Source organism: Arvicanthis niloticus, chromosome 5 (assembly GCF_011762505.2).
Source record: "Arvicanthis niloticus isolate mArvNil1 chromosome 5, mArvNil1.pat.X, whole genome shotgun sequence".
Classification (NCBI taxonomy): domain Eukaryota; kingdom Metazoa; phylum Chordata; class Mammalia; order Rodentia; family Muridae; genus Arvicanthis; species Arvicanthis niloticus.
The window spans coordinates 90,992,547-91,010,800 of NC_047662.1; the positions used below are offsets into that span (position 1 = coordinate 90,992,547).

An 18,254-nucleotide genomic window follows, 5' to 3' on the forward strand; every position below is an offset into this window, starting at 1 on the left:
TCTGAGACAGGAACTGCAAGGAGAGAGAGGAAGAGGGAAGAGAGGAAGAAGTCACAAAAGGGTGTAGATATCGAATGCATGGCCTGATGGAATAGGAGCAGCCCAGGCAGGACATGCCAAGTCATCACTGGGAAGTAGACAAAACAGCACAGAGGGTTGATATGTGCCCAGCTCTAGTGCTTTAAGACATAAAGGCTTGTCTTTTATATGGGAACTAAATGATCTAAGGTGGGGTAAAAACCCCTAATTAATATTTACCGCAACGTGAGACTCCATTGGCAAAACTAATTTTTCCTTTCACAACTGATTGTCAATTGGTGATAGCTTCCGGGTTAGGGATGAAGCCTCTTGTCTCCTTCCCCTCAGTACCGGGACTCCATGTGGCTTAGACCTGTGCAGGCTGGCCCTGTGCACGCTGCCACAGTCTCTGAATTCACATATGTCTGTCCTGTTCTGCCAGGAAGACACTGTTTTCCCGTCACCCATCCCCTCTGGCTCTTACAATCTTTCTACCTCCTCTTCCAAAACATCTTAAACACATGATTCAGTTTCCTACATTCCTCTCGATTGCAATCAATCTGTGACTTGAAGTAGATACTTTCCCTTAAGTGCATTTTAATTAAAACATGGTTTGCTGAAAGAAACAGATGCAAGCTACACCCACAGTAAAATGTGCACCCTTCACTCCTCTCATTGCCTCTCAGTCTGCCCACAGGAAAGGCCACTGGTCAGAGTTCCCACTGAAATCCACCTACTATATACTCGGTCTCTCTCCCTTAAGGGAAACTGTCAGAAAGGAAGAATGAAAACTCTGGTGACCCAGGTTGAAAGCATTTAGGCACATTCTGCTGGAGGCTCCATCACTGCCACCAGGGGGCCATGCTCTGGCAGCGTTCCTAGCTCCCCTAGGTGAGACTAGCCATGTGAAGCTGACCTGTGGACCATATCCAGGCTTCCTGGTAGGTAAGAAATAAGGAGCTGATCTCTGAGAGTCCACTGCCTGAGCAGATTCAGGGTAGGAAGTCTCAAGCCTAATCCATTCTCCAGTGCAATGTCCCCTTCAGACTGTGTTCCACAAGTGTCAAAACAACACAGGACTCTGAACTTCTTCTTCAAAACAATACAAAAGAAAAAAGGGGGAAAAAAAAAAGAATACTCCTTGAATACTAAAGTACTTATTTTAATGGATTTGTTTTTAACACAAATGAAAAAAACAAGATTCTTACCATTTTAACTACAGTTAAAACTTCAGAACTGACCAATAACATTAATTTTGCAAAGTTTTTAACTACAGATCATCAAATATATAATAGAGAATGCAATTTAGTGCTTTTTGTCACAGTATCAAAAATAAGCATTTTCTCAAGGTTATCAAAAGTACCCCACTCAAAATCTTTTTCTTAATCAAGTAAAAGTTTGTGCTATTGTGCATGTTTGTTAAAAACTAAAGAAGAAAAATGTTAGTGCTGTTACACAGAAAAAACCCTGTCTTGAAAAACAAAGCAAAAGAGAAAAAAAGAAAGAAAACCTTTACATATTGAATATTATTGAAGTGCTTCTTAACCAACCACAAACACCTGACACAGATGGCAGGCTCATGCTCTTGGTACGAAAGTCACACCACAGAATTCTAATGTTATAACGTGACTTTTATGCACCAAATAAAGCAAATAAAATTTATCATTTAGTATGTCTGCTTGTTTGCTTTTCATCTTGTCAATGAAGTGGCGGACTTAATATTGTATTACTTCATTCAAGTAGTCTACCACGTGACGTGAGGTTCTGTGGTTCACATCAAACGTGGGAAGACAGTCCTCATGAGAGCTGAGCATTTCACAGGAAAACAGCTTTCATTTCAGATAGAACTAGAAACAAACACATGTCTATTAAGCAGAGATACCCAAACGCAAACTCACAAGAGACAGTCAAATAAACTCCTGAAGCAATGATCACCAGAAAAGAGATACAGGACACATTTTCAGTCACGGTGGTACTTTTTGTTGAGTCACAGACATGCTACCAGCCTATTCAGAACTACTGAGTCAGGAGAAACATAGGGCATGTGAAGGATCTCTCCAGCTGTTGAAATGGGGTAAGGACAAAGACAAAACAACTCAGGTTCCAAACACAGAATTATTAACAATCAAAACTATACTCCTAGCCTGGCATGGTGGCCCATGCCCATGATCCCAGCACTTGGGCAGCTGAGGTAGGAGAAGGTTTGAGGCCAGCCTGGACTACAGAGTGAGACTGCTGTTGCAAAAAGAAAAAGATATACACAAATTGTAACCCTGCTTTTCTGAGGAAAAAGTAGTTTTTAAAACAAGGGCATAAAACAAAGTTCAAACTGAGACTCATATTAATATTGTGGCCTCAATGAAAAATAATACTTGAAACTAAAATAAATTAAATTACAGATATTTTAATGTGTGCAGGATATATAAAATAAATGTATACACCAAATATACACTATTAATTTATTTTAGATTAAAAAGTATTTAGGAAAAGTTTTCTGTGTTCAAAATTAAATAGGAATTGTCTTCTATATACAGGAATTATACTGGAAATATGAAGTAAAAGTTAAATTCTACAGAATTAAAACACAATTATAGTCATTCAAAAAGTAAAAAAAAAATACTGAATTTTTTGTGTTAAATTCTTAGAATTTGCAGTAACAAGTGAACTTTTTCTAACATTTAAAAAATTATTCTTTTATCAATATAAAACTATTCAAATAATTATGAGAATCTCTTACACCAGAAAAATAAATTCACATGATACACTCGTGACCCCAAGAGTTACAATCAGCAGAGCGAGCGGTGTCCCTGAAACAAAGCACTTCCTCCTCCTGTCTCCTCCATCCCTACAGATAAGCCCTATTCCACATCATCAACACAGAACTACACCACACTCTGAGCGATAAGTAACTCTTTCTTTTTCCTCTGAAGCTCAGGGACAACCCTCAGTCTTCTTTCTTGGCGTGTCTCTTAGCACCACCTGAAGACTCTGTGGCCCGCTTGGATGCTGTTGAGGCAGAACCATTGGAAGATGGTTTGACTTCAGCTTTCTTTTCACTCAATGAAAACTGTGGCTGCTGCCGGCCAAACAGCATCCGAGTCAAGGTGTCCTCAAAGGGCGTGAGAGTCACGGCAGTGTCCTTTGTCATCATCATGGTTACCTAGGGGAAGAAAGTAACTTTGAATTTCAGTACAAACATCTTGTTTCTTAAAACTGAGATGAGAGAGAAAAATAAATAATGGGCAAAGGGATTCAAGTGTATTTTTTATTTAATCTGTAGGAGAAAAAAATAAGCTAAATTCTGGGAGATTTTCAAATTGCTATGAATTTAAAGATTATTCATTTAAAAATGTACCTGGTACTGGTACACCAAATGAAGTATAACCATTAACCAAAAAGAAAAAAGAACGAGAGAAATAGATAGATGATAGGTGGGTAGATGAGTGAAAGGAATTAAGATAGAATCTTACCTACTGTCTACACCAGCAGCCAATACAGCTGTCATTACTATACAGCTGACACGGGTCAGAACTGTAAATACTTTATACTCCTGTCTACAGGCAACTGTTACTGTTGCCTTCACCACAGGGAGGAACGGTCGCAGGCTTATCTGTGCAGCTTCTGACCTTCCTCCCTACTTCTCTCTGGCGTCCAAGACACTGCCTGCCTGTCCTCTCCAACCATAAACATCTCCTAATGGCAACAGAAGAACCACAGAGGAGCTTCAGGAAATCCTGATGCATACAGCAAACTCCCCAGAACCATCTTTTTACATTCAGCAATTAAAAAAAACAAAAGCAAAAACAAAACAAACAAAAAAACCAAGTGTTCTTGGCACTAGCTTCACCTGAAGAACTCTAGGAAAAGATAAGCCTTCAACAGCATTTGTAATGTGGGCTGGTGGGCCCAGGGGCTGTCGTACCTTTATGGTCACGAGGAAGATGGTGTAAAGGAACATGAGATCGTGCTTGGATATTGCCAGATGCCTGGTGTGCTGGAAAGTGAACATAATGGACCCCAGCAGGGTCACCTTGCAAGGGCTGAAAGGAAGTAACATTTTAAGTCAGTGACAAGCAAAACAAGTATTCTGTCTACAATGTTCTCAGAGTGCTCTGTAAACATCAACTTAATGGACTGTTAACAGATACTAACACAAAATGAGCTATGTGAATGTTTTATAAAGTTTCAGAAATACTGAGTTATTTAAACTTAAAAAATATTTTCTCATAGCATAAAGTACTAGAGATCTTTATAAACTTTATGAGTATGTACACACACACACACACACACACTTGCAGAGGCATCAGATCAGAGTTTCAGACAGTTGTGAGCTGCCTGACTCAGATGCTAGGAACCAAACTCAGCTCCTCTGGAAGAGCACTTTGCTGGCTGTCTTATGTCAGCTTCACAAAGCTAGACGTGTCTGGAATGAGGGAACCTCAGTTTAGAAAATGCCTCAGAAGATCCAGCTGGAGGGCATTAGTTAGTGTCAATGGAGAAGGGCCCAGCCCATTGTGGGTCGTGCCATCCTAAGGCTGGTGGACCTGAGCTCCATAAGAAAGCAGGCAGAGCAAGCCAGTAAGCAGCACTTCTCCATGGCCTCTGCATCAGTTCCTGCCCTGTTTGAGTTCCTGTCCTGACTTCATTTGATGATGAAAACCAATGGAGAGCTATAAGCCAAATAAACCCTTTCCTCCCAAGTTCCTATGGTCATGGTGTTTCCTCACAGCAACAGAACCCCTGACTAAGACAAGCACCAAGTGCCCTTGACCAAGAGCTAACCCCTCAGGCACAAAACTTTTAGAGTGTCCATTATGCTTCCACAGTACAGTACTGCAGAAACATTTCTCCATCTAACACTTTCTTAAAGGATTTGAAAAACCTTCCGTGACAAACAAGACCCCAAGACAGATGAGAGAAACAGGGACATCCTTCCTGTTCTGTGGTGTAATGCCATCACTGCACAGCCTCAGGCTGCCATACAGAAGAGAGTAAGATCAGCTACTCTCTGAAAGCAGGATGGTGGCACCATAAACCCAGTGCTCAGGAAGCAAAGGCTAGATGTCTGTGAGTTTGAGGCCAGCATAGCTACACAGCAAGACCCTTTCTCTTAAATGGGGGAGGGGGGAGGAAGGAAGGAAGAGAGGGAGGGGGAAGGGGAGAGGGAGGGAAGGAGGAAGGGAGGGAGTGAGGGAGGGAGTGAGTGAGTGAGGGAGGGAGGGAGGGAGGGAGGGAGGGAGGGAGGGAGGGAGGGAGGGACAGCAAGCAGCATGAGCCATATACCCTAGTATATCACTCAGCATGGCAAGTCAGTTTTTGCCAACATCTTAAGGACTAACTGAAATTATGACCCCACTGTACCGCTAACCTACATAAGCAGCAGGGCTTCCTTACACACTTGTGGCATACTGAAAGTATCTTGGTAAAAGATCCCTGTCCAGCTTTGCTATGCCTACAGAGAATAAATTACAAACTATGAGAATACCACACTGTAAAAATGACAAAAGGCTTTTATAAGTCAATTTACTTTTAAAGGTTATTCAAGTTATAAACGAAGGAATGGGTTCAAAACAGTGTAAGGTCTGGACTTCAGATATTAATATAAGTGAATAACAATCATGACTTGGAAAAGAGATTTCTAAACATCTCTTGTATATTCCTATGTTTAAAAATATTTTAAGACAATTATTAGTATTAATATACTTATCAGTTCATATATGCACAACAATATTCTAAAATGTACAAATAAAACATTTAAAAGTATAAAGGGCAAAGGAGGGGCTGTGGAGATAGCTTAGTGGGCAAAGCACTGGCTGTACAGCATGAAAAGCATAGGGTGCCAAGAGCCCATAAGAGCCCACCAGTAATCCCAGGGCACAGGAGGCAGACAACAATCCCAGAGCAGGCTGGCTACTCAGGATGACTGAAAGTGAGCTCCATGTTCACTGAAAGACCTCACCTCAGGATATATGGTGGAGATATATCAGTGAAAATATCCCACACCAGCCTGGGCTGCCCCAGGCACAAGAATGTACTATGATACACACGAACCCTTACATGTGAACATGTTTACACACATACATACACGAACCCATACATGTGAACATGTTTACACACATACATACATATGACCTCTGCTCAGTGGACTATGATTTATCTTGATGTTATTTTGTTACTCTAGTAGTTTGGTTCCTACACTAAAGTAGCTCTGTAAGAGAACGGCCTTGATGTAGACACTGACCACTTTGGATTATGGTTTCTTAAAGACTGACTCTAAAAAAGACGCAGTTTGTAGATAACTGCAAAAGGGCAGTGGAGAAGGACTTAAAGAGGATTTAAATCAGGGTTAGACTTGTTATGAAGACTGAGGTGCACTGGAAAACTCTATTGCTGTTTCCTAAGAAACAGGAAGTCAGATTCTCCCTCCAAACCACAATGGTGGAAGGGATGGTAGCAGACACTTCTCTTCCAAAAAGAGAAAGGAGACAGCCCTGGCACCAACACATTTCAACATCCAACAGATCAAATTCCATGGTGATCCAAGGGCTTAAGCTTCAGGCTCCATGCTTTAACCTGTACAGCATGACCCTGGCCTTTGTACTTCACCTCCAGCCTGTGCCACTGGCCTATCACAAACCCCATCCCTCCTCAAAACTACTTCCCCTTTTCTTGGTCAGTTCCTAGTTCCAGGACTCATTCCCTACTCATGGCCACACATCATATATACTAAAAGCTAGGATCTACATATAAGGTAAGTCATGCCTGCATCATATGTCTGATAGGGTTTGTTGTTGTGTTTATGTGTATGAGTGTTTTGCATGCATGTATATACTGTGTACCACATGTATGGCTGGTGCCACAGAGGCCAGAAGAGGACATCAGATCCACTGGCTCTAGACTTACAGAGTCATGGGACATCACAGGGGTCCTCAGTAAGAGAGGCAAGTGCTCTGAGCCATCCCTTCAGCCTCCAAGCTGGTTTTATTTATTTTTCATTAATTTACTTATTTGTTCACTTTATATCCCAATCACAGCACCCCCTTTCTTTCTAGCTCTTCCTCCCATAGCACCTGCCCCCCCTTTCTCCCTACTCTTGTTGTCTAAGAAGGGGGAGACCCTCACCCTCAGATCACACCATCCTGGCACATCAAGTCACTACAGAACTAGGCACATCCTTTCCCACTGAGGCCAGATAAGGCAGTCCAGTTAGGGGAATAGTAGCCCCTGCTCAAGTTGTTGGGGGACCCACATGAAGACCAAGCTGTACTTCTGACATATATTTGAGGGGGGGGAGGGGCGCAATAGGTCTGGCTCATGCCAAGCTGTTTTTATAAAGAAAGGGAATCCACAGAAAATTGATGTTTCCTTTCAGAGTTCATCTGAATTAATGAATTTGCTGGTTTTCTTCCCAATGTGACTGCCATTTGTTTTTCGGGTATCTTAGTCACATACATAGTTCCGAGCGCATTCATTTTAAAGCAACTGGGTGGTATCTAAGGCTGAAGTCCACATCTCAGTATAATTGAGACACTTACAAGGACATCTTCAGCCACTCATCACCTTCTGGTTTCCAGTCTCCTTTTAACAACTGCTCACAAGCTGTGATGACAGCACCACCCGCACCTAAAGACAAAACAAGGAAGAAACAAGAATGCTTAACCAATCTGTTTAAGAAGATACATGCCAGTGGAGTCAGAATCCCCTCCTGGTCTAAAATCCAAGATCACCAAAACAGAATTCTCAAGAAGAAGAAAAAATTTTTCTTCTATACACTGAGATCTGAGACGAGTGCATTTTTCCTCCTCAGAATGACAACTATCTGTCTTACTTTGATCTAAGGTTAAAGCTGGGCTCTCAAGCACAGACATGTATATATAGAATTGTTTGAGGAAAAGTATGATCCTCTCTTTACATCTCTTTCCTTGATATGGCTAGTTTTGGGTGCAGTGCACCATAGCAAAGGTTACAGAAATCTGTCAATTCCTACATATAAAACAACAGGATTAGTGACATTGTTAGAAGCATTTCCCTAGCATACATCAGTCCTCAACAATGCATAAACCAGGCATGGCAGCACTGGCCGATGAGCTCAGCACTCAGGAGGTAGAGGCAAGATGCTCAGAAGTTCAAGGCCATCCTCAACTACACAGTGAGCTTGAGGTTAGCCTGGACTACTTGAGATACTGACAAGAAAGAAAAGAAAGAAAGAAAGAAAGAAAGAAAGAAAGAAAGAAAGAAAGAAAGAAAGAAAGAAAGAAAGAAAGAGGAAGACAGACAGTAAGAAAGGAGAGAGAGAGAAAGGAAGGAACATAGAAAGAAGAAAGAGAGAAAGAGAGAGAAAGAGAAAGAGAGAGAAAGAGAAAGAGAGAGAAAGGAAGGAAGGAGGGAAGGAAGGAAGAAAGGAAGAAAGAGAAAGAAGAGAGAAGAGAGAACATAAAATGAATAGAAAGCAATCAGAGCAATGTGAATATTAATATTTGCTATTTCTAACAACTGACAAGGAAAGAATATAAAGCAATTTTGTTTTCATTTTTAGACAGGGTCTTTCTATTCTAGAATTTTCTGTGTAGCTCAAGCTAGCTTCAAACTTGTGATCCTCTTGTCTCAGCCTCCCAAGTATTCAGATTATAGGTATGCCTCACCATGTCTAGCCTCAGCATTTTTTTAATCTACATGAGACAAAATTCCATATTAAACATATTTCATATATGGTAAAATAATTACATATGATTCCATCTGATTCAGAAACAACAAAAGAAATTATTCATAAGAAACTTTACAAGTTCATCAGGCTCAAAATAATAGCTGGAGTGATAGGTCAAAGGTTAAGAGCACTGGCTGTTCTTCCAGAGATCCTGAGTTCCATTCTTAGCAACCATGTGGTGGCTCATGACCATTTATAATGAGATCTGGTGCCCTCTTCTGGCACAAAGGCATACATACGGGCAGAACACTGTATATATACTAAATAAACGTTTAAAAAAATGGCTCATCACTAAATACTGATGTAAGTAACTTTTGAATTAACTTTACTAGCTAAAAAAATAGACAAGGCTCCAACGTTCCATAAAGATATATTACAGTATGTGATCCCTATCCCTTTAAGCAAAGAAGTAGTATTCATGAGCTACTTGCAGCACATCAAGAACACAACACGTATGAACACAGATGTTAATCTTACCTCGGGCCCATCCAACAGCTATCATGACTATCCAGCCATTTCTATAATAGCTATTAGCATGCGAGACTCCGCCTACTATTTTCCATGTTCTGGTCACTTCCTTCATTCCCGCAGCCAGGAGCTGAATAGGTTGATATGAATAGCCCTGGGAAACTAGGTCACGTGGGCAAAAGAATACAATATACCTGAAATTAAAATTTAAATATTTCAATATGCAAATAACATCAGAAGAACAGAAGTGAGAATCTAAGTCATCAACACTAACAACATGGCATAACACAACCAATGCAATTACCCATAAAAGCTTGGAATGTGATTTCAAAAAAGCAGACTGGATACTAGACTGTTTTTTAAATAACACAATACGTATATAATAAGTCTGTGTCATGAAGAGGAGGAGCCACACACTCTGCAATGCTCTATTCAGTTTTTCTTTCATCCACACAGTTTGAGAAGAAAGTTAGAGGAAGAAGCAAGTGCCCCACCCATTCCGGCAAGTATGGGCTATTGGCCATCCAGTGTGTTCTTAGGGAAAAGGAGCTAGAAAAACCAGTCTTTTGGCAAATAAGCAAGGGTGGCATTTCAACTCCTACTAACATCTTGACCTCTATCCCTTAGCTTATAGCATAAGTTAAAATCTATACAAAGACAGAGACAACTCACAAAGAAATAGGTTTATGTTGTAGAAAATGTATTTCCATGAAGCTGAAAGAATATTGAGTTAAATCTTTAATCTGGTTAAATAAGCTTAGTTTTAGCCAATGAAGTTGTTGCCGATTTAACAGTAATACAACCATTCTCTGGAGAAGCACAGGTTTAAACTTGTTTGTTCTTCAGCATCTCTTCAAATACTGTCAGTAGTGTTTGCTAGAAAATGCAGTTTCCCTCCATTCCTAATATGCAGTTTGATATGTAAAGCACATCTTCTCATGAAGTGATACAGAAAAGGCATGCGCCACCATTGCCCAGGATCAGACATTTCTGAAGTGCACCTACTACCTCACATATTAGCAAAACACCTGTGCCCACCTGAGTTGCCATGGAGCAAAAGGCACAAGTCTCTGTCATGTCCAGCAGACTTACAAATAAGCATGAAAGACAAATGACTGCCGACAAAACCACTCTTATTCTGCAATGTAAGTTAGCTATGTAATGTTCCTCTGATGAATTATTGGGAAACAGTCATTAAACAGCATGTCTCTTCTGTAAAGATTGTAATTTCACCTTAAGTTTGTAATATCCAAAATACCTTTACCTTGTAAGCACCAAAAAAAAAAAACAACACATATATAAAGGAAATGGAGCGAGAAGATAATAACAGATCCCTCACATACTTTTAAGTACTGTGGATCATATTAATAAAAAGAGAAAATGACAGAGTAGTAATTAGAGTAAAATAGGATACAGCCAACATAAAGCAGTGTAACCAGGTTATAAGATGGGAGCAGAGGTCAAGCAGAGAGGAACCCGCTGGGCTCGTCACTGAGAACACTGGCTCACTTACCATCAACTCTCCTTGTCTACCACAGGCAGAATCACTTAACTGGGCCAAACGAACACAAACTACACCCATGTTAGTCTTCTGCAATAACCCTGGTCTGTGGTTAGGACACCAAAGAAATTTCATGACTATATCTTGAAAAAGACTGTAACACTATGTATGACTTATCTATTTCCCTCATCTAAATGTAATCTCCCTACAGGATGCTTGGAAGTTCAAAGAAAACATTCTTAGACATAAAATCAATAGATATAAAAATTATAAACTAAACACTGTTACCATAAATGGCTTTTTAAAAAGACAACTCAAAAAATATATGGAAAGTATATGGAGTTTTCAGACAACAGCTATACACAGACAGAAGCAAGCTCTTTTTTGTCTTTACCAGTAGATGGTGCTAACCCCTAGGCATGCTACTGGTCTGAAGATGACCTTACTTGAGTATAAGATTCCCCAAAAGCAAAGACTGAAATGCTATTCTAGATGTTAAAACTTCTGTAATTAATCAGTAAAATACACTGTCTTGATCCAGCATCATTTCTCATATTTAAGAGACTATAAGGACAACATTCCTATTCCAGAGTTCAAAGCAATCCACTGCTCATGAACCAACTAAAAGGTGAAATAACCACAGTTTAAATCTGGGCTCGGGCCGGCAGTGGTGGCACATGCCTTTAATCCCAGCACTTGGGAGGCAGAGGCAGGCAGATTTCTGAGTTCAAGGGGCCTGGTCTACAGAGTGAGTTCCAGGACAGCCAGAGCTACACAGAGAAACCCTGTCTTGGAAAAAAACTAAGAAAGAAAGAAAAGAAAGAAAGGAGAGGAAGGGAGGGGGGAGGGAGGGAGGGAGGGAGGGAGGGAGGGAGGGAGGGAGGGAGGGAGTGAGATAGAGAGAGAGAGAGAGAGAGAGACAGAGAGAGAGAGAGAGAGAAATCTGGGCTCCAGATACTCAGAGTCTCCAATTCCTTGGCTAAGTCTTTCTTTACCCTAGCTCAGTTCAATGGATTCCCTAGCAGTGTCTCCAATGCTCTGAGTGAACCTTGGAAAAGCTATTTCTTCCTAAAAAAAACCAAAAGCAAATCCAGAAGAAAAGTATAAGGATCTTATAATACCAAGAGGCAAGGAAGCTAATCCCAGGGCTGAGGGGATCCTCCGAAAAGGCTCCCACGGGCCAAAGATGGGACAATCAGTTTCAAATAATGACAAAACTTTCACTCTGTATAATTCACAAAACATCCTTTAATCTGAGTTCATACATAGTTTTTGTTGTGGTGGTGGTGATGGTTGTTTTAAAACTGATCATCTTTGCAGGATGACCAGCAAGCACCCAACCAAGCCACAGCCTGCTTCTCTATGAGTGGTACAACAAGCTCAGCCAAGTCAGGCGCATCAGGAGTCTGGATAACCGCACGTGGGTGGCGGGAAGGAGTAAAAGGAGCAGGGCAATACATCACAGCAAAGAGAACACATGGAGACTTTGTAGGGATAGGCAGCAGCTCATGGGAAAAGTCAGGATGTTGTTCCTAAAAATAAATCATTGCACATGGGAGTGACACACTATAACTTATTTTAAGATAATCACTTCATCATTATGTGAAGAATAGATTGGGGAATAATGAAAAAAGCAACTAGCCCACTTAGGAAGTTACTGAAAGTCCAGGCCAGAAGTTAACCGACTCTGGCTATCTTACTTTTTATACAGTTTCAGCATTTATGCAACATAAAACAACTCCAAAACGCTAGTATCTTTGTAAAGCACCATTATAGAATGGAAGTCCTTTAGCAGTGCTTTTGGAGGACGATGCTGTGGGATGAGTAAGCAAGTCTAAGACACAGGGAGGCTGTCATGCACAGAAGCTCTACAATCTGACTCTGCCTGGACACCTACCTAGACAGAAATTACAGGAACTGTTCCCTGGGTCTCAATTTCCTTGCTGCTGTCAAGAGAAAGTAATAACAACAGCTGCCTCTGGTAGAATGGTGAACAGAACACACTTGATACAAACTGGAAGGTAGACTTAAGACTGGGGAAGGGTAAAGCAGGAGAGAGCAGGGAGGTTGGAAAGAAGGATGAGGGAGTCAGCCAAAACTAAGCACATATGAAAATGCCGTTAGGAAACCTGTTACATGTAATCTAATTACTTTAATTTTTAAACAGCTAGCGAGATGGCTCAGCAGGTAAGAACAGTGGCTACTCTTGCAGAGAACCTGGCTTCAGTTCCCAGTACCCACATGGTGGCTCACAACCATCTGTAATTTCAGTTCCAGGGTATTCAATGTTCTCTTCTGGCCTCTTGAGGCACCAGGCACATACACACATTCATGTTACATACATACATACATACATACATACACACATATACACATACACATGTACATACATACATACATACACACATATACACATACACATGTACGTACATACATACATACATACATACATGCATACATTCAAGCAAAACATCCACACACATAAAATAAAAATAAATAAATCTTTACAATCATAATTACAATAGTTACTTCACAGGGCTCTTAAGTATGAAAATAAATATAAATATAAATATATATAAATATAAAGATTTTACCTAATATATAGTTCAATACATGCTAGCTATCAAATGATTAACTCTACTCCACCCACTTTAAACAGCCAAAAATATAAACTACTAAAAGAGAGAAAGTAGTGATTTTACTGAAAGCAAGCAGCAACCTGTAAAATCTTTGAAGACTTGCCTGTTTGACTTTGATAGTATATTCTCTTTCATTCTCATTTGATAGAGTGAGTCATAATTTTAGCTACCAACCACTTAGGAGAGAAACTTGTAATTACTAGTAAAAAATAAATAAATAAACTAATTTACCACCAGATTGGATTTTAAAAAACAAAAACACAGTAAAACTTGGAATCCTGCTCATACGGAAGAGGCTCATCCTGCAAATGATCCGATGCACTCAGTCACTCCGTACCTGACTGGACAGCTTACAAACTTACTGGATGTCTACAACAGCTGTAGCTGAATCCAGTATTAAGATCAGATCAGAGAGATGCAATATATAGTTTCATTGTGCTTAAGTAACTTTTTTTTCTCTTAATGTCACCAATAAAAGACTTTGTCAGGAAAAAAAATTATAATAGGTACTTGTGGTGGTTTGAATATGCTTGGCCCAGGGAATGTGAAGGTGTGGCCTTGTTAGAGTAGGTGTGGCCTTGTTAGAGTAGGTGTGTCACTGTGGGCATGGGCTTTAAGACCCTCACCCTAGCTTCCTGGAAGCTAGTATTCTCCTAGCTGCCTTCAGAACAAGAGACAGAACTCTCAACAACTGCAGACCCACATCTGCCTGAACCCTGCCATGTTTCCACCTTGATGATAATGGACTGAGCCTTGAACCTGTAAGCCAGGCCCAACTAAATGCTGTCCTTTATAAGACTTTCCTTGACCATGGTGTCTCTTCACAGCAGTAAGAACCTAACTAATGTACTACTTCACAGGACTCACGATATAATATGAAAATGAATCTTAGCTGGTATATAGTATTAAGTCAATAATTACTAGCTATCAAGTGACTAATCCCACCCAGCTACTCTCCACAGCCATAGCTCCCACTACTACTTTACCATTACTACTGTAATTTTAACATCCATCCCTGTTTATAACTACTTAATACATTTATAAGAATTATAATGAAAATGAATGTTTGGTTCTTTATCTCATTGTGTGAGTTCCGGAGCTAGAACACAGTTTGCCAGGCTTGTGTGGCTAGTTCCTTTACCCACTCAGCCCTCTCACCAGGCCCAGGAAAAAATGAATTCTAAATGTTCCTAATATATATTAAATTGATAGTCTGGTTATTTAGAAAATATGTATTTCATTTATTTTATGTATGCTAGTCGCCTTCAGACACACCAGAAGAGGGCATCAGATCCTATTACTGATGGTTGTGAGCCACCAGTGGTTGCTGGGAATTGAACTCAGGACCTCTGGAAGAGCAGTCAGATGGCAGTTGCTGAGCCATCTCTCCAGCCCAATAGGGTTTTTAATAGAAAGCATAGTTTACTTTAAATAAAACAAAGCATGTTGATTGGTATCAATAATCAATGTATTTTAACTTAATTAATCAATCTTCTTAAGAACATGTAAATCTGCATGAAGAAGAATCCAAGCCAATTCCTACAATAATTTTCCAAATTCATGTTTAAAGATGAAGCCTTTAAATAATCCAATAACCAGATGTGGTGGGGCAAACCTCTAACCCAGCACTGGGGAGGCAGAGATGGATCTCTATGAGTTGGGGGGCTGCCTGATGTACATACTGAGTTTTAAGATAGCCAGGGCTACACAGTGAGACTCTGAACCTATCTGTCTGTCTATCTATCTGTCTGTCTGTCTATCTATGTATCTATAAACAAGCAAATGATGAAGACAAGAAAAACTATATATAAGCATAAATACTTGGACTTTTCATTTAGTTGTTCACATTTACATTTTTATCATGTCATAATTCTATCTAAGTTTATTTCATAAAACAAAATATTTGGGACAATATTTGATATTTTCTTTTGTTAAAATGTTCCCACAAACACTAAGAACAATTTCTTTGGGAGAAGATAAGAAGAAGGGCAAGAGGCAAACTTTGCACTTAAAAATCTTTGGCACTATCTGGGTTCATTCATTGCACATGCATTAACTTAAGGACATAAAAAAGTTTAAAGGAAAAAGATCCACTTTACTGCATTCTATTAAACAATTCTTAAAAGACTTCACCGTGCAGCCTAAGGCAACTTACCAGATTGAAGATGCCAGTAAAATATTAGTGTGGTTTGTAAGAAACTTCAGCGGAGGCTCTGCAAGCAGTACACAGGATAAAATTCCTCCACCAAAGCAATGGAGCATAGCACTGAACCAGCTGGACAGGGGGTTACTCCATGCCGCTGCCACTGCTCCTGAAAGGACGGAGTAAAACACGCTCTGAGACACTGTATATTTACCAGAAAGCGCTAGGAATCTAATACACTAGAGAAAAAAAAGTTTGTTTATTTCCAGCAAGTTAAATTAGTGTGCTCGTCATGGCTATTTAAACCAGTATTCTTTTTAAGTCACGGGCTTTACTGTGTGGGAGGTGGTGAGATGAGAGAAGGTGGATGTAGTTGCAGGTATATGCAGGTATGTTGGGAGGGTATTCTCCAGTGCAGGCACATGGAGGTCAGAGGTGACGTCAGGATCTTTCCTTGATCATGTCTCCACATTCTTTTTTTGAAACAGCAACTTGCCTGCACCTGAAGCTTGTTGCCTCAGTTAGACTGACAGACTGGTAAGCCTCCAGGATCTGCTGGGTTCTGGGCATGTGTTGCTTTAATTGGCTTTTATTTGGGTTATGGAGATGCAAAGTCAGCTCTTTGTGCTTGTGCAGTGAGTGCTTTATCCACCGAGTCCTCTATCCCCAATACGACAGATTTTTCTTTAAAAACTGTGGATTTTGTGAGGTGGGAGAGAAAGTAAGAGCTGGCATGCCTACCTATGTGCTTGAGTGATGGTGCACTTGCCTATGCATGCACATGCGGAAGCCAGGGCTGACCCAGGGTTTCTTCCTCTACTGCTCTGTCTTTTAGGGGTTTTTTATGCAGCGCACTATATAACCTTGGATGGCCTGGAACTCTACGTAGACAAGGCTAGTCTCATACTAGAAACTAGAGATCCATCCACCTATCTTGTCCTTCTGAACACTGGAATAAATGAAAGGCATACATCACTATGCCTGGCTCTCTACCTTATTATTAGAGTCAAGGTCACTCACAAAATCCAGAGCTCAGTGTTTTGACTATACAGGCTGATAAGCAAACTCCTAGGGTCTTCCTGCTTCCATCCTTCAGCCCTTGGATTACAGGAACATACAGCCCCATACCCAGCTTTAACAGAGGCTAGGGACATGAACTCAGGGCTCCATGCCTGCACAGCAGACACCCACGCCACCATCTCACAGCCCCAGAGGTACTGTTTAGTGACCAATCCTGACATCCTTAAAATATCATCCAAGGTTTTTTACCAGTTCCCTGGTAATGGATGGCTCATTTTAAAAGGTTCCCACTTAGTGTTTCCTTCTACCCCAAATCTTACTGTGAGCACTCTGAAACAATGTGTCAAAGGAATATATTAAGAAAGGTCAAAGACCAGTGAAATGGCTTGACTTACTACCAAGCCTGACAAACTAAGTTTGATCCTTAGGACAGACACTTTGGATGGAGAGACTCAAATCCCACAAGTTGTCCTCTGACCACCACATGTGCACATGTGCATACACACACACACACACACACACACACACACACACAAATAAACAGTGTAATTAATTGGGCCAGTCAGATGGCTCAGTGGGTAAAGGTTCTTGTACAAGTCTGTGTGTTCATGCTCTCCTTTCCCCTCCCCTCCTCTTCCCTGGCCCCACCCTTTTTCCTTCCTCTCATACACAGGCATACCCTGGTTAGCAGATGAGTTCTCAGACTGGAAGCTCTATCTGAATGAGATTTAAAGTATGGCATATGGCCATCACCATGAAGATATATTCCTAAAGTAACTGACTACTTCTGATAAGTTCACATTTAGAGTGTTTTTCTAACAAACGATTAGCATTCCCTTTATCCTGCACTCAGCATTCACTGGTAATAAGAGGACCCATATACATCCATGTGGGGAGCCAACAGAAGGCGGCTATCATCCTTGCAGCCATCTTGAGCCGTATACCCTGACAAGAGACTTGTTTACAACAGCCTACAACAGTTGAGCACACTCTGCTAACATCTTGGTTTAGATACCCAGGATTTTCCCTTGGGTGTGTGAGACTTAAATGTGTGATTTAGAGCCGAAACTTAAGGTGTGACTTAAGGTGTGATTTAGAGATAAGACCTAAGGGCGTGACTTAAGGGTGTGACTTAGAGGCGTGGCTTAGATATGAGTGTGTATGTGTGTGTGTGTGTGTGTGTGTACTGTATGTATGAATGGATATTTACCTGGGTGGGGGTATACATGTACATGGGTGTGTGTAAATATGTACGTACCTGTATATGGATGCTCACGGTTGACATTGGTATCTTTCTTAATTTCCACCCATTTTATTATTTATTGAGGTAGGATCTCTCTCTGAACCCTGGTTCACTGATTCCAGCTAAACTAGTTACCCAGGTTGCCCCAGGGATTCCCTGCCCCTGCCCCAGCACTGGGGTTACAGGTGGCCAGCATACTCGCCTGCCTTTTACATGGGTTCTCGGAATCCAGGCACCTTTTCTTATACTTGTATAACAAGTGCTTTGTGCACATTTCCTGAGCCCCAAATCACTTGATTTTTAGCATACATTTAGGTGCAAGAGAAAAAGTTTTCTATCCTACTTTAAGATATTTCAAATATGCTATCAATTGAATTATTTTCCCAAAAATCCTTTGCAAAAGCTGTCACACTACAACCTAAATTGAATTTCAAGTACAAGATGGCTGAAATACAAATAATCACATATGAAATTTAATATCAAATAATTCCAAATGAAAGCTGTAATGGACAGCTAGA

General features: G+C 40.6%; 1 protein-coding gene across 1 annotated transcript in view; it reads right to left on the reverse strand.

Annotated features, from left to right (window-relative positions):
• Positions 1 to 1,164: 1,164 nt before the first annotated feature.
• The window catches only part of Tmem38b (transmembrane protein 38B), a 32,329-nt gene continuing 15,239 nt past the window's right edge, over positions 1,165 to 18,254 (reverse strand). Inside the window, exons 2-6 of the mRNA XM_034503865.2 lie at positions 15,486 to 15,642; positions 9,200 to 9,384; positions 7,554 to 7,641; positions 3,941 to 4,058; positions 1,165 to 3,178 (exon numbers count right to left, since the gene is read on the reverse strand). Of these exons, the coding sequence (XP_034359756.1) occupies positions 2,963 to 3,178; positions 3,941 to 4,058; positions 7,554 to 7,641; positions 9,200 to 9,384; positions 15,486 to 15,642 (764 nt within the window). The 3' untranslated portion in view covers positions 1,165 to 2,962. The remainder of the gene's footprint in view (positions 3,179 to 3,940; positions 4,059 to 7,553; positions 7,642 to 9,199; positions 9,385 to 15,485; positions 15,643 to 18,254) is intronic.